The 15,700-nt window shown below is 40.0% G+C and overlaps 1 protein-coding gene across 1 annotated transcript in view; it reads right to left on the bottom strand.

Annotated features, from left to right (window-relative positions):
• The window catches only part of LOC149465893 (histone-lysine N-methyltransferase 2C-like), a 280,655-nt gene that overhangs the window by 23,593 nt on the left and 241,362 nt on the right, over positions 1-15,700 (bottom strand). The window contains exons 48-52 of the mRNA XM_089673215.1: positions 13,955-14,091; positions 6,006-6,252; positions 5,515-5,654; positions 5,198-5,302; positions 3,381-4,500 (exon numbers count right to left, since the gene is read on the bottom strand). Coding sequence (XP_089529341.1) covers positions 3,381-4,500; positions 5,198-5,302; positions 5,515-5,654; positions 6,006-6,252; positions 13,955-14,091 — 1,749 coding nt within the window. The remainder of the gene's footprint in view (positions 1-3,380; positions 4,501-5,197; positions 5,303-5,514; positions 5,655-6,005; positions 6,253-13,954; positions 14,092-15,700) is intronic.

Genomic DNA, 15,700 nt, shown 5'->3' with positions numbered 1-15,700 from the left:
TCCCAGCTGAGAGTTAAATTGTTCAAATTTCCCCAAGGCTTTGGGCTCCACACTTTTTTTTTTTTTTTTTTTTTAACTTGTGGGACAATAGAGGTAGGGAATGGGAATGTGGGATGACCTGAATGTAATCTAATCTGTAATCAATCTACGCCTAGGCTGCAATTCTTGGAGAGAAGCTATTAACATTCACCAACTATAACAGTCTTTAATGAGGGAGAGGATCCTGTCATTCTCCCAACTCTCCCCCATTCAGAGATCAAGTTATATTCAGCATACATAATGAAAAAATATGAACTTTTCTTAATGGAGGAGAGGGTCTCTAATGCAATCAGCATGAAGCTATTAACCAACACAGCACCAAAAGTTCAGGACCGAGAAGCAGATCAGAAACTCTGAAGAGAAAACTTCAACAGGATCCAGCAGCCTGCACAAGATGGGACATACTTCATTGCATGGTAAGTTCGGTCATTTTTAGCTAAAATTCCGCTTTGAAGTAAAACTAAAGGCAAAACATTTTTATTTCATTTTGGACAGAGTAAGATAGGGTTATGACCCCTTACTGTTTTTATTTTGTCATCTGTGTCCCATTGGGGAGATTTTCCTTCACTTCATGTCCCATAGCAAAAACAGGAAGTTAGAGGAAATCCTGAGGTGTCACCAGGGTAACTAGAACTACTGTCCCCATTGAAAGATTTCCCCTCTTTTCCTGTTTTGATGCCTACCCAAAATTTGTTATTTTCTTTTACTTCCAATGATAAGTGGACAAGACAAATACAGAGGGTGAATCTCCCTAACGGGGGATACAGACAGCGCAAAAAAAAAAAAATCCTGACCAGACATATAGTTTCGGGCTGAATACTTCTTCACCATTCAGGAGACGCCTTGTATTTTTATCAATTACACGACTTTCTCTGGCAGGGTGGATGAAGGCAAATTATGGAATTCTACTTTAAATCTGCATGTACAAATATAAAGCCTACACTTCCACCTGCCTTACTCTCAACGAAACAGCAGCAATAGTCAAGGAAAATCCTTTTGGCAAGTTGATATCCCTCAGACAAACAATTGGTGTAATTTCTGATGTGAATGCACACAGACAAAAATGACTAAATCACTTGATTAGAAGACAACTAAAGCTATAGGCATTTTTAATGCAAAGTTAGATTTTCAAAAAACAGGATGAAAAATATGGAAGCTCTCATTGCCAACTTGTTCTTAAAAGTGAAAGTTTCAGTTGCTGTCATCCTATCCCTGACTCCACTAGTCATTGTGTCAGAGACCCAGAACAAGTAGGCTGCCACTGAAGGCTTCCCTCCTTTACTAAAAGCGAAGCTATAAAATGAATTTAATAAATGCTGGCATCTCCTTATGTATCTTTTCTTGTCCTTCCTTTTAACTTCTAGTTTTCCTCGTCTATGTTTATGGTATTCGTCCACATGGGCTACAGTTCACACCAGCTCTGCAATGGCTGTTACAAGCCCTTTTTGATACAGCAGTTTCCTTTATTTTTGTCCCTTTACTCCACTTTGCCATTCCAACTTATCTCGGGTACATGAGTAATGGTTTGTTATTATGGTGATGACCCTGAGAATGTGTTATGCAAACATGTTACAAACCTTGGGCAACATCTCTTTGAACATGTATAGTGCATAAGCATATATGACAACTGCTGCCAGGTAGCCCTTGTATTGCAGAGGAGAATCTGTATGTCTCTTGTGCAACAAAAACTAATTTTTGCCCGCCAACAACCTTCATTATTTGTGAGCTGAGTCTGTAGTAAGTGGGTGGACAAATATTGGCTATCAGTGTGGTTACAGCCACAGTGAGAGCTAAATCACTGACTATACTGATCACCCACAATAAAACAGATTTGATACAAAATTACTTAACTCTGGAAACATGAGTGAGATATGAACAATTGAATGTTCTTTTAAATGTACACTGAGCCATGCATGCACACCAGAGAGCACAACAACCACCTAGGTAGGGGCGATCAAGATTGCTAAAGAAGCAGAACCAAAAGGGACACTGGCCTAACATGTCCAAAACATTGATGGAGTGACGAGAGAAATTGTGACTGACAAAGCACTGGAGAAATTCTTATGGCAGGCGAATCTGCTGTCATGCGAAAATACAATTGTGAACCAAAAAGTACTTTGTCACTTCTGGTTTCCTCAGCATGTTAACAAGTAATTTTTTACTTTTAAAAAACACCTGATCACACCAAGAGCTTTTAAGGACAGAAAAGAGATCTGGGGTCTAATAGATCCCAGATCTCTCCCTAAAGCAACCTATCACTGTTTATTTCTATCACAAAGGATGTTTACATTCCTTGTAATAGCAATAAAAGTGATAAGAAAAAAAATCAAAGAGATAAAAAAAAAAAAAAATTCAGATAAAAAAAAGGCAAAACCGCATCCATCAGTCCCGTACGCATATGTAAACAGCGGTTGCACCACATGTGAGGTATCGCCACAAACATCAGAGTGAGAGCAATAATTCTAGCACCAGACCTCGTGTGCAACTCTAAACTCGTAACCCGTAAAGGTTTTTAAAACACTGCCTATGTTGATTTTTAAAAACCGTAGTTTGGCGCCACTCCACGAGCATGCACAATTTTAAAACGTTACGTTAGGTATCCATTTACTCGGTGTAACATCATCTTTTATATTTTACCAAAAATTTAGTATTATATTGTGTTTTTGTGCATTAACTTCATTAAAGTAAATATTTAAAAAAAATTGCATTTGAAAAACCACTGCACAAATTCTGTGTGACAAAATTGCAAAACAAACCATTTATTCTTTAGGGGCTCTGCTTAAGATAAATAAAATTTTATATATATATATATATATATATATATATATATATATATATATACACACACATACACACACACACACTGTATATGGTATGGGGTTCTAAGCAATTTTCTAGCAAATACTGATTTTAAAAAACATGACAGAAGAGGCCTGGTCTTCCAAGTGGTTAAGACGGTATCTTAGTAGGCAGTGAACCCAGAATTAGGATGATGATCCCTGCATGCTGAATCGGACCCCCTCCATGGGATGAATGCATGCCTATAAACCTGAGAGCCATTTCATGGAGGTACAGATAGCTATATTGGTTGTTAACACTACAAACCGCCTTTCTCCCCTTATTACTATTATACAGTATTTATATAGCACAATTTGTGCAGCACTGTACAACATAAAGGGAGACAGTACAGTTACAATACAGTGCAAGAGAATTCAGTGTCCTGGAAAATGCAGATTTTCAACGTGTAGGGTGCTATTTTAGTGGGTCCAGTACCATGTGCAGGTACAGTTTAATACAATAATCCCTTGACTTTTGCCTTGACTTGTTAACATTTCCCTCACCTTTTGGTGTAGAATCAGTCAGAACCAGGTCTTCATGGCCCTGTTCATTTACTCTGATGACAAACAATGGCAATCCATCTTTCTCTTCGATGGAGCAGTGATAGCGGCAGCGTCTGTTTGCATAGCGCATGCTCCAGTACAACCTGCTGGCTTCATATCCCACTGGGAACAACGCTGTTGCAGAGTGGAAATCCTGCATCTGCTGTGGCAGTAGCTGGCCAATTGCGTGAAAGATCAGACTGCCAACACGGAAAGTGTGGTCACGTTCACCGCGCTGTACGATGCTTGCAATTTGTCGCACCTCATCGCGCTGAACATAAACTCTACGAAAGACTGCAAAATAAGTCAGTTCTTGCTCATGAGCTCCCTTTGGCTTGTGCATGGGGCAAAGCATAGTTTTGTCTTTAAAAAACATGCATTGTGCTTTTATTGCACAGGTGAAGTGGTAAATATTGGTGCACCTTAACCTGTGGCAACCGCTGGTGGCTCCCGTTTTATGACAAAATACACACTTCATCTGCAGACCTCGTCGTAATGCCAGTTCCACATTAATTAAGGCACCAGCCTGTGTCTCATAGACCTCAGTAGACCAAAGAGCACAGTTTAAGTGGACCCAAAGGTCAAGGTCAAGGTTGAGAAGCCTTGCGGGTCCATCTGTCATTCCATCACCTTCTTCATGGCAGAAACAACATTTTCTAAAATCTTTGGGCATTGGATCTGGCTTTAGTGATGTCCCCAGCTTTTTCAAAAATTCATCTATATCATCTTCACACTGAGGCTTGAAAGGCATCTTGGGAATAACTATCTGAATATTCCATTTCTTCCACTTCATTCCTTTCCATCTCTTATTGAGAGGGCGAGAATCATCAAAACCACTGTGCACAGCTCTGGGCCGTGGCTTTAACTTTACAGTGACTTTTAGTTCATCTGGCTTTGCCTCGACTTTAGCGGTTTCAAAAGCAGCTGGAGGAAAAGATATAGGAGGAGATGAAGGTGGTGAAGCCTTCTGCAGCAGAGGAAGGCAATGAACATCCAGTGTGGAAGTGTTGTTACTGTACTGATGACAAGACTTTGGTTGAGGTTCCTTTAACAATGGAAGAGTAAAGGTACGGTCCTGATTCTACAAAAAAAAAAAAAAAAAAGAAAGATTATAAGCAACGCATCAAAGTGATAATTTATGCAAACCCCCTCAGAAAATTAATGGGTAGTAATATTGTAGTCACAAGCTGTCATTCTTTGTAATACCTAGAATTGGTGCATACCTATTTGCTTCTAATACCTCTGGGCTTAATTTTATTACAGAAGGACAGCAATACAGCGTGTAAAGACTCCTTAATCCTAAATGAAAGGACCATCTATGTGCACATGTAAGGTCATCTCTATATTGGGAGTACTGGACCAGATACATCAGAAAATGTGGGACTACAAAATAAATTAAACAAGTGAAAAAACTATTTTAGCAAAAAGTAATTTACATTTTCCTAGGTTTGCATGAATTGAAAATTAAACCCTGTGAATATCTGAAGATATGTCTGTCAAAAGCGAGCAAAGAGACTGGACAACAGAATGCGAGTAGCTCAAAGCAATGCAACTTAACACTCTGGAGATGTATAAATCTGCTCCAGTTGTAGAGTGTTGTTGAGGTCTATTTAAACAGATCTCAGGGCACTCTAAAACTAAAACAAATGAATGTGTCTCTTCTCCTTTGCATTTTGTTGGTTTTTAAGGTCAATGTACATTACTTGACATAAAACATTCTGTCAGTGCCCTATGAAACATTCTCTTATTGTAGTGTTGCGTGTCATTATCTGAATTACCTTGTTCTCACTGCACTTGGCCTGTGCTGCAGAATACAGCAAAAAACAGTTGTTACTGCAGAAGACAAGCTCGCCATCCCTTTGTCCAGGGCTGAGAAGAAACTCCTGTGACACACAAATATTGGTTAGCTAGGAGAAAATCAAATCATCACCATTTCTTTAGCACATTTAGCAATTATCTTTAAAAAATAAACACTGTGTCCAGTGATATGCTTTTTCAGGGCTATAGTATAGTATGGAATCATATTAGTAATCAAACAGTACACATGAAATCATCAGTAAACAGTAAAAAAATAACACAATGGTGTGATACATACCCGTTTAAGAAAACTGAGATCCTTCATAGATTTTCGGACACCACTTCCTAGGACCACAACCTTGCAATGACAGCACCATGATGGCCTAAGGGCTGCAGAATCTCCCAAACTGGGGGGATGGTGCCTATATCCAGGCATACCTGGGAATATTTTAGAACAGCCAATGAAAACAATCTTACCCATCCATGCTATGCTTGTATGTTAAGACATCCCTCCTCATTTTCACTATATAATATTTAAAAAATACCATCTACCATCTTGAGTAAAATATGAGGACTACTACTGCTGATCAGAATTTCTTATGTCTGCAACTTTTTTGGGTTAGTGTCTAAAAGTACGTGAAGCCAATGCATCAGCTTGAGAACCAGTAATTAATGGGTTCCCTGGTAACTTATCTCGCATATTAGCAATACTGTTATTTATTACTACTATACATAATTACAAGTATATGCTTTGTAAGCTATACAATACATGCTAAGTTCAGAACTCACCATTATTATTTGGTATGAATGGTAAGTTATGAGCCTTCATGGCATATGGTCCAATAAATCTGGCCGGAGGTATAGTGCCAGGCCTGGAACGGTGGCGTAACAGTTGATGTCGGTACTCCATATTAGAGTGTATACTGTGCCCGTTCATAAGGATGAGAGCAGAGTCTGGAGCGCTGCTCACTTCATAGCTGGTGGGAATGTGGACTTGTAGAAGATCCGCAAAGGCTGAAACTACTCCGCTGATATTCTATACAGAAAGAATGTTCATTTGTTACATAACATGAACTAATATTAATCCTACCTGAACAACTGTAAATATGACATGAAATGTACATTTAACCATATTACTTATGGGATAAGCATACCCCTGGAACTCTAATCTGTTGAGATCTTCTGCTTATATTATGTGAAAAATGACAAACATACTGTAGTTTTTACAAGTTTATTATTTGTTCATTAAATTGTGGTACATTATACTACAGTACTCTCTCACATTCAGTCTTATTCATCAATATTCTAATTCTTGAGTACTATTTTTACAGTGCAATAACTGAACCCTACTATTAGCCAATTCATAGTTTCCTATTGGCCGATAGCAGCCACTCAGAAACCTTGATTCAAAAGCTGCTCAGCCTTGAGGAGTGTGAATTTTCTTTTTATTGTTCAAAGCGAGAATGAATAAGCATTCTGGAATAAGAACTCTTTATTGGATAGGAATGATTGGTTTCATGATAACATATATGCCCCAATTGCCCAAATAATATACAAATTTCCTTGCGTTGAATATATTGACATTATACTGCTCTGGCTTACCAAAAAAAAGTCCATCTGACTTGAAGAAAATGTTGTGTACTAATGAAATGGGTTTAACAAATGAACTACTGGCACTGCCAAACAGTTCCTTTATTAAAGTGCATGCTAAGAACAAAAATGTAATATAATGCAACTTACAAGTGTTTTATTTTTCTGAGTTTTTTTCCTTGATTTTATATAGGGATTATGCCATTAACACTTTTTCGTCTTATAGTAACATCTACAGGGAGCAGTGCTCACCATCAGACAGGCAGTGTGAGAGGACTACAAAAAAAACCCGTCTCATCATCTTCATAACATAGCATGAAGGTGTTCTGTAGAACACAGAGCTGAACTGGGAAGAGCCAATAATGCTCAATATAAGACTGCAGAGTGCACAGGACAGCACTGGATTTCTGGATGGATCAACAGGTATTTGATATAAACAAATGTTTTAAGTGGTATATTTAACAGACCAAAATAGATCAAATAAGAGAAGTTGTTATAATTTACATACACATTAAAGAGGAGCTGCTGAATACAGAGGTAACAGAAAAACTACAGAGAAATTATCTGCCCTGTAAGCAAAACATATGCTTTTGTGATCTACCTACCCTTGCAGTGCTATAAGGCATTATATTAAGAGGAGGGTGCAGTCTGAGCCATGGTAATCTGATGAGTGTAGGATGTTAATTCAACCAGACTGAGACAAGGCTAGGGCTACTAACCAATGATTTTTGGAACGTGCACCAAGTTATTTATTTTTTTTGGCTAAGAAAAAACTGCACTTAGGATAATAGGACTCTTCCCATCACCATATAATCTTTTTTCCTAGAGTTAATTGAGGGACAAGCCTTTGGGTTATACTGCTACCTACAGGAAGATTAGACACTGGCCACTAGCCCTGGGTCAAAATCCTCCCACTAACAGCATTTCTCAGTTTTGTAGTGAATCAGTACCAGAAGCATGATCATTAACATAGAGGAGTGGGACCTGAGTTCCTTTAATAGACTCCATGAAAAAGATTATATGGCGAGTACAAGAATCCGATTTTCTTTCTCACCATTGAGGGACAAAAGAAGTCTTAACCCTTCAGAACATTTGAAAGCAGTCCAACTAAGAAATGGAAATAACCATTAACAGGCTTAATGTAACAACAAGAACTGGGGACTGCCAGAAGCTCAAAAAGAGAACTGAAGAATCTTAAAATCAAAGCTGGCATGAGTAAAAACTGAAATATCCAACTGGTAAAACTTATGAATTGAAGACCAGGTGACAGCCTTACAAACCAGGGATAAAGAGGCAGGATGCCAAAATACCCAAAAAGCACTCACAGCCCTGGTGGAGTGAGTCACGACTGGAAAAAGAAAAAAACCTGATCCTTGAGACCATAAGCTTACACATGATAGTCTGTCTAAGCCACATCGAACAGCCCCAACTACATCTAAACAGTGGAAAGAAATCTCCTGGTGAACAGGAGCTGGGAACGTCAGCATCCAGATTAAAGTGAAATTCAAAGACTGCCTTGGGAAGGAAGGTCTAGGGCTCTGAAAATCACCTCATCCCTAAATAGGAACTTGCAGGATAAGCAGAAATAACTCTGTGTTGCCTCTGTCCCTCAGAACCCAGTCTTCAGTAGACATGCTGTTAAAGCCAGTGACTCATCCAATAGAGAAAGCCAAATTACTCAGAGCTCCAGGACGATTATTCAGAGATGCCATCAACAACCATGCAAAGTGCCCAGGAGTCCCTCCAAGCCTGACAAGCTAGTGTCGATCTCTGGTTCTTCCAAAACACATGAAGAAAGACTCCTCTCCCCCTCCTCCTCGCGTCAGAGCTGGATGTCAAAGCCACAAGGATAGGGACCGCCTGTTCCTTGGTGTCAAATCAGTCTGTTCAGAGATAGGACCAACTTGTCCCATGATGTCAGAATGTCCCATTTCAATTCCCTTGAATGTAAGTGAGCAAACGGAACTGCCTTTAAAAAGGCCATCATCAGACCCAAGACTCTCATGCAGAATTGGAGAGTCATACGGCTCCTGGACAAAAATAACCAACAACGAGACTGAAAGATTTCACCTGGGGAGAAAAAAAAAAAGCGGACCAGTAGGTGTCCAGGACCAGGAACAGCACCAGATAATCCAAGTGGAGTCAGCAAAGTCTTTTAAAAGATCAGGATACTTGCAATCCTGTTTACTCAGTATGTGTAAAGGACAGTCGGAATGAAAGAGCCATGAACTGGCAGTGTAGGGGCACCATGTCAAACCACAGGGATGTTGTGGGAAATTGGGTCCATGTAAGTAAGCATCCTTTATGTGCACAAAGGCCAGAAAGTCCCCTTGATGCAGAAAGGCAAACAACAAATCTCATTAATTTCATCTGGAATTTTTGGACATGAATGTAAGCTGTTTAGGATTTTGTAGTATAAAATGGGGCAAAGAAACTTTGGGTTTGGGAACAGTTGGAGTAGAACCCCTGAAAATGTCTTAAGACCTTAAAGTGGAAATTGAGGGTATGGTGGAGCAAAAGCCATGCTTCTGAGAAATGGCAAAAGTACAGGACTTGCGAGCTTGCTCCATGGATTTCTTTCACTGGGGAAGGAAGGTACTGCAACCCCCAGTAGCATCCTTGATGATAGCATCTGACGTTGATCCAAACAGATGTTTCCTGAAGACTATGCACTGTAAATGCTTTTTGCAATCAAGTTCCAAAATCCAGAACTTCAGCCACAAAGTCTTGCACTAACAGGAGGCCAAGGCAAGTCAAGAGGTTGGAGGTTTTCACCAAGCCATCACAACTAAAATTTAAAGCCAAGGACATGTGGTCTATTTGTTCAATGATCTACAGGGCAATGTTAGTATGTCATATAGCACTTAAAGCGGAATTCCAGATATGAGTTTTACTGTATACTTAAATTGGTTCAGCTTCAGGAACCAAAGTTCCATGGCTGAAGTTTCAGATGCAGCTTAAGCTACAGGTACATCAGACAACAAATCTGCAGGGGAAGGAGCAGTAGTAGATTTGCTTTAAGCTAGCCAATTTGCAACAAAAAAATCACGCATGACTATAGTAAAAACCTCCTTTGAGAAGGGGAGCAGGCCCAGTGACACCTAACAACAAAGCCAGAAAGGTTTGTATGGAGGAGATAGAGTATAGTAATGGAGAGCATGACTCGGTGCAGTGTCTAAAATCAGATATATTTTGCAGCTGCAAGTACATAACACAATATGTAGGTTCAAGGTAGAAGGCTGGGACAGTTCCTACAAAACCTACTCAGTTGGCAGAGAACATTCAAGACTGAGCATAGGCTACTAGGATGTTGGTGGCTGGTAAACACATTGCCCAAGGTTGCAATGCTGGAAAATAAAAACCTGTGGCTTTGTGTAACAAAAAAAAAATAAATAAAAATGCAGTCTTTACCCTCCTGCTGGCTTGACAATTTTTGGGGCAATTTGTAGGCATTTTGATAAGGCACAGGTAAATTGAGGCATGCTGGTAAAAGGGGGGTTTATACCCTAGCCTGTCTGTAAAAAAAAACCATTCAAATAAGAAAACCAAATTTTTTCATAATTCCAGCTCCATTCTATAAATTCTCTATATAGAAAGGATACACTATAATCTGAAAGTGAAAAACTGCTTAAAAAAAAAATATGACTTACCTATAAATTCTCTTGGATCACATCACAGAATACAGGCAGAATATTCATACACTATGGTGTGTACCTTCAGGTAACTAGACAAAACTTTAGAGGACACCCCCTGGGAACCTCTTCTATATCTACCCAGTCTGTGGGTCCTTACCTTTGTAGCAAGCAATGGAGAGTAAACAAAGGACTGAAAATGGAGGGTGGTCTGTGTCCTGCACCCCAAGATATGGAACTTACAGGTAAGAAAAATTTCCTATTATCCTAATCGTACAATACAGGACACAGGCAAAGTACTCATATACCTTGGGAGGTTCCCAAGCAATGAACAAGAGGGGTGGGCAACAATGAGACAAACAGAACCGTGCAAATAGGTCCAACTGCAAGAATCAAAAGACCCAACCTCAAAGTCAAAGAGCTCCTGCAAGAACCTTGCAACCAAAACCTGCAACAGCAAAAGAATCCATTCTATTCATGGAATTGTGTGAATATACGTTGGTTGGGGTCTGTTCATTAAGGAAAAACATAACATGTTTTTTAAGTTGAGCATTGTATAATACACTCAGGTTGTATACAGGGGACAATTAATATTTATACACATTTTGCTGCACTTTTATTTATTTATATTTCTGGAAGATGTGGGAACACATGACCGTGTTTTAGCTGCAATAGCAAAGTGGGTATTTTTGTTGGTTTCCACTAAAAATTGAGGTATTGTTAGAACGGAGAAAATTTTTGTTGGTTTTAATTGGATATCCATGGATGTCATGTATCCCCATTTTCTCAGAGACAATTAATGACCTTGTGGAATCCATGAGTCATTTTGGAATTTAAAAGAATTTGTTGATGGATTTTAAGTTTTAAGAATAGGGCAAATACCTCCGTTGGGCTTTGGTTGTGTTTTGGCATGAACAAGTTTCAGTAGAATCCTTTGAACCTATCTTGTGGTGGTACTGGCACAATGACTCCCTGGGACAAGAGGTGATTCAGGGCATTCTGCAAACTTAACTGTCCTTGGGCAGTTTTTGGTTGACTGGAGAGAGAAAAGTGATGAGGTGGTAGAGTTTTGAAGCCTACTTTGCATGTATTGAAAGCACTGATTGAAGCCACAAGTCTGGAATGTCTGTGACTCAGAGAGAGGAAAATTGTAAAAGAGGTCCACCCCACTCTTAGGAGCAAGGGTGTTCCTTCATTGTGAAGAGGGTTTTAGGGAAGGCTTGGTGGCATTGGTGGGACACACCTTGGATCAAAAGGAAGAGATGAACTTGGGTTTTGAATCTGGTTAAAGCAGACAGGCGCTTTGCATTTTGAGGAGCTAGGGCTCCTGAGGAGGGTGGTTTTGGAGCCTTCCACCGTGAAAGTAAAACCTTCCCACGTGTGACACTCTTTGATGAATTGGTCAAGTGCCTCAACGAATAGACATGTGAGGCACCTTTTGCAGGCAGCTTCTGTTGTCCGAGCTTTTAACCATAAGATTATGTGCATAGGAATGGAGATGAGAACTACTCTGCTAATTGGTCGCCTAGCATGTTCTAGGGCATCCACACAGAAAATTAGAGCACATGTAATTGTTGTAATAGCACAATCCTGGTAAACACGGGTTGGTACATGTTGGTTGTTCACCATCCTAGTCCAATTAGTTGTAGCTTGACATACTGATATTGCAGCAAGAGCTGGTGTCAAGGCTGGGCCTTCAAGAGTAAAAACAGCCTTCAGGAGTTTCTCAAATTTTCTTTCTGCAGAACTTTTGAAAGAAGGAACATCTTTAATGGTAACAGTAAGATGCTTTTTTAGGGAAGAGACAACAGGATTAACTAAAAGAATAGACCACTGCAGTGCAAACTCTTTTTCCACAGGAAGAGCAAAAATTTTAGGGGGAGTGGCTAGATGGAAGCCACTCCTCAGTAAAAGGAAAATGGCAGCCCACCTGGAGTTTGCCAAAAGGCACCTGAGGGATCTCAGACCATGAGAAACAAAACTCTCTGGTCTGATGAAACAAAGATTGAACTCTTTGGTTTGAATACCAAGCGTCATGTCTGGAGGAAACCAGGCACCGCTTACCACCTGGCCAATACCATCCCTAAAGTGAAGCATGTTGGTGGCAGCATCATGCTGTGGGGATGCTTTTCAGCGGCAGGAACTGGGAGACTAGTCAAGATTGAAAGAAAGATGAATGCAGCAATGTACAGAGACATCCTTGATGAAAACCTGTTCCAGGGCGCTATGGACCTTAGACTGGAGTGACTGTTCATCTTTCATCAGCAAAACGACCCCAAGCACACAGCCCACATAACAAAGGAGTGGCTACAGGCCAACTCTTTGAATGTCCTGGAATGGCCCGGCCAGTGCTCAGACTTGAACCTGATTGAACATCTCTGGAGAGATCTGAAAATGGCTGTGCACCGATGCTCCCCATCCAACGTGATGGAACTTGAGAAGTACTGCAAAGAAGATATTGTCCAAAAATAGGTGTGCCAAGCTTGTAGCATCATACTCAAAATAACTTGAGGCTGTAATTGGTGCTAAAGGTGCTTCAACAAAGTATTGAGCAAATGCTGTGAATACTTATGCACATGTGTTTTTTTTTTGTTTTTTTTTTTTTTAAAAATTGCAAATGTTTCAAAACTAATTTCTTTCATGTTGTCGTTATGGGGTATTGCTTGTAAAATGTTGAGGAAAAAAATGAATTTAATCCATTTTGGAATAACGCTGTTACATAACAAAATGTGGCAAAAGTTAAGCGCTGTGAATACTTTCTGGATGCACTGTAGACTGCTTGTTGTGTGTCTGAAATAAAAGAGTAGGATGCGGAGACTAGTGTTAGGGACAGTTCTTGCTCCGCTGTAAGGGATGCATTGTCACTTTGGAAGAGCAAATGTTTGCCTGCAATTATGCATTGACTCCCTTTCGCTTGGTCTCCACCATAGCTACAAGGGAAGGTATCCCCCTGTGGGGCAAATGTCAGGCTCCTGCAGAATTTCAGTATCCTCTCATAGTAATCCCCAGTAACCTCCCATATGGGCAGACAGTTCCTGGAGAGCAGTAAATATGGGTGTTGTTACCAAAGGTTAACTTATCCTTTAATTAAAAAAAAACCCATACGTACTCACCTCAATGCTGCAGCATTAGTGTAATGCTGCTGTTGTTCCATGTTAGCTCTAAGACTGTCAATCACAGCCAGTGAGCCAATGACGGGCGGCTCCACGTGTGAATGGACACACAGGGCAGCAGCTGGGGAGTGTGCATGCTCGGATGCCCCCATAGCAAGCTGCTTGCTGTGGAGGTACCCGACAGGACGGAGGGACCAGGAGAACCGGCGGAAGACCCAAGAAGAGAGGGATCCAGGCTGCTCTGTGCAAAAACCACTGCACAAAGCAGGTAAGTATGGAAACGTTTATTAAAAAAAAAAAAATTAAATGAAAGCCTTTAGAATCACTTTAAGATTTACAAATAATGATTACAGAGAACAATAAAAAATGCAGGCCAGAAAAAAACATATGAAAGGTTGGTTACCTCAGCGGCAGTAGGGTGCAAGGTGATTGCCACGGATATCATGTCAGATTTAGATCCGTATGGTGCATGGCTAAAGTGTGAGCCAAAAAATAAGTTACCAGGTTCTCTCTTCATTCCACTGTCTCTGGCCTCAGATCCTATGAAAAATTAAAGCACAGAGGTTACAGATCATGGCTATATTAATCTCTCTTAACTTTTGTGTAGTGTGTAAAGAATATAGTTGTATACAAATCTCTATTATCTGCTGATAGTGGCATCTGAACTATATGAGGCCAAAAACCTTACTCCACTAATGGATGAATAATCTGTAAATGGGGGCCATCTGAAGATCACTAATGCATAGCAGGGCCAAAAAAATGCTTACTTTTTAAGAGTGCTCCCAAGAGAATGCAATACCCATGTAAAAGGAAAAATGCTGGCCATGCATAAAGTGGTTTGATACCCTTTCTAAGGTCCATGTCATACAGGTGATCCTGTTGCTGGCAAGAACTTGCCAGCAAAAGGATCGCTTTGGTGAACACACAGTAGGGATCGAAAAACACTCACCTGCTTGTATGGCAACAGGATCACTAGTGTGACATGGGCATAACAGTTTCAATTTGGAAAAATTATTGCACAGATGTCCAAATGTTTGGCTTAGACAAAATACCACACAGAGATTAAAACATCTGGCTGATCATTGAAACTGGCAAATCAAAAAATCATTAGATCCATGTTATAGTTAGTGTGCTAGTTATAATCCCTTCCATTCACATTCAAGGCAATCAAAATTGCAACATTCTTTTCATGCTCAAAGTTTATTTAAAGGTGGAAACCCAGGCTAAATATTAACTAAAAGATGCATGTGTGATCTCGCCGGAATCCTGGTGCCCCTTGATTATGTCTTGCAGTAATCCATCATAAACCAATTTGTGACTCTGTGCAGGAGAGTTTCCTCTAATAAAGATCGGTCACTGCTGCATGCTCTCCTTGTGCAGGCTAACTAGTCTTATACGCAACCTGTAGCGTGTGGGCCTGCTAGATCCCACTCAGCTCTCTGTTACAAGGTAATATGTGGATTTGGAAAGGCATTTGGTGTATACAAAGTGGCCTTATATCCTTTGTGACTACTAACTAAACATTTAAGTTTTTTCTTTGTACTGAGGATATAGTTTAAAACAATGGTTTGATAAACATTAAGAGCAGCAGGGTCAAATTCTGCCATAGGAATCAATTGTCCACTTTTATCAAATTTGTCTCAAGCCAACTAAAAAGCATGAGAACCATTTAGCATTCTACACAAATCAAAAGATTACTGAACCACCAAAATGTTTCCATGGCTGGCAGAAAATGTACATTCCATCACACATAAGCAAGCAAAGACAGTATAGACAACTTATGATTCTCTGCTGAATAACTACGTGTATTGAACTGAACCTTCAGTTTGAATCAGCTAAATACATTCAAGGTGCATCAGAGTCCAACATGCTCCTTACTGAGCTAAACCTATAGCTTTGCACTCAGCAAAAACCATGCTCCCCAATGACAGGGAAGCTCTGGCTCTGGATTCAGCAGATGGAGTATTAGACCTCAGCAAAGAGATGGCTGTGTCCACACAGGGCACAAATGTCCTTCTCCAAAGCATGCTGGCAGGAGACAGGCTTTTCTATTTAAGCTGTGGCTGATTTTCTATAAGACTTTGCACCCTCTTTGTTTTGATGCACCTAGAATGTATTTAGTTTAAAGCTCAATTGAATCTTCAATTTA

The sequence above is a fragment of the Staurois parvus genome, unplaced genomic scaffold, assembly GCF_062004578.1.
Source record: "Staurois parvus isolate SC_StPar_1 unplaced genomic scaffold, SC_StPar_1.0 ptg000136l, whole genome shotgun sequence".
Classification (NCBI taxonomy): Eukaryota; Metazoa; Chordata; class Amphibia; order Anura; family Ranidae; genus Staurois; species Staurois parvus.
The sequence above is the reverse complement of the archived record's forward strand: the minus strand, read 5'-3'. Positions and strand labels throughout refer to the sequence as shown.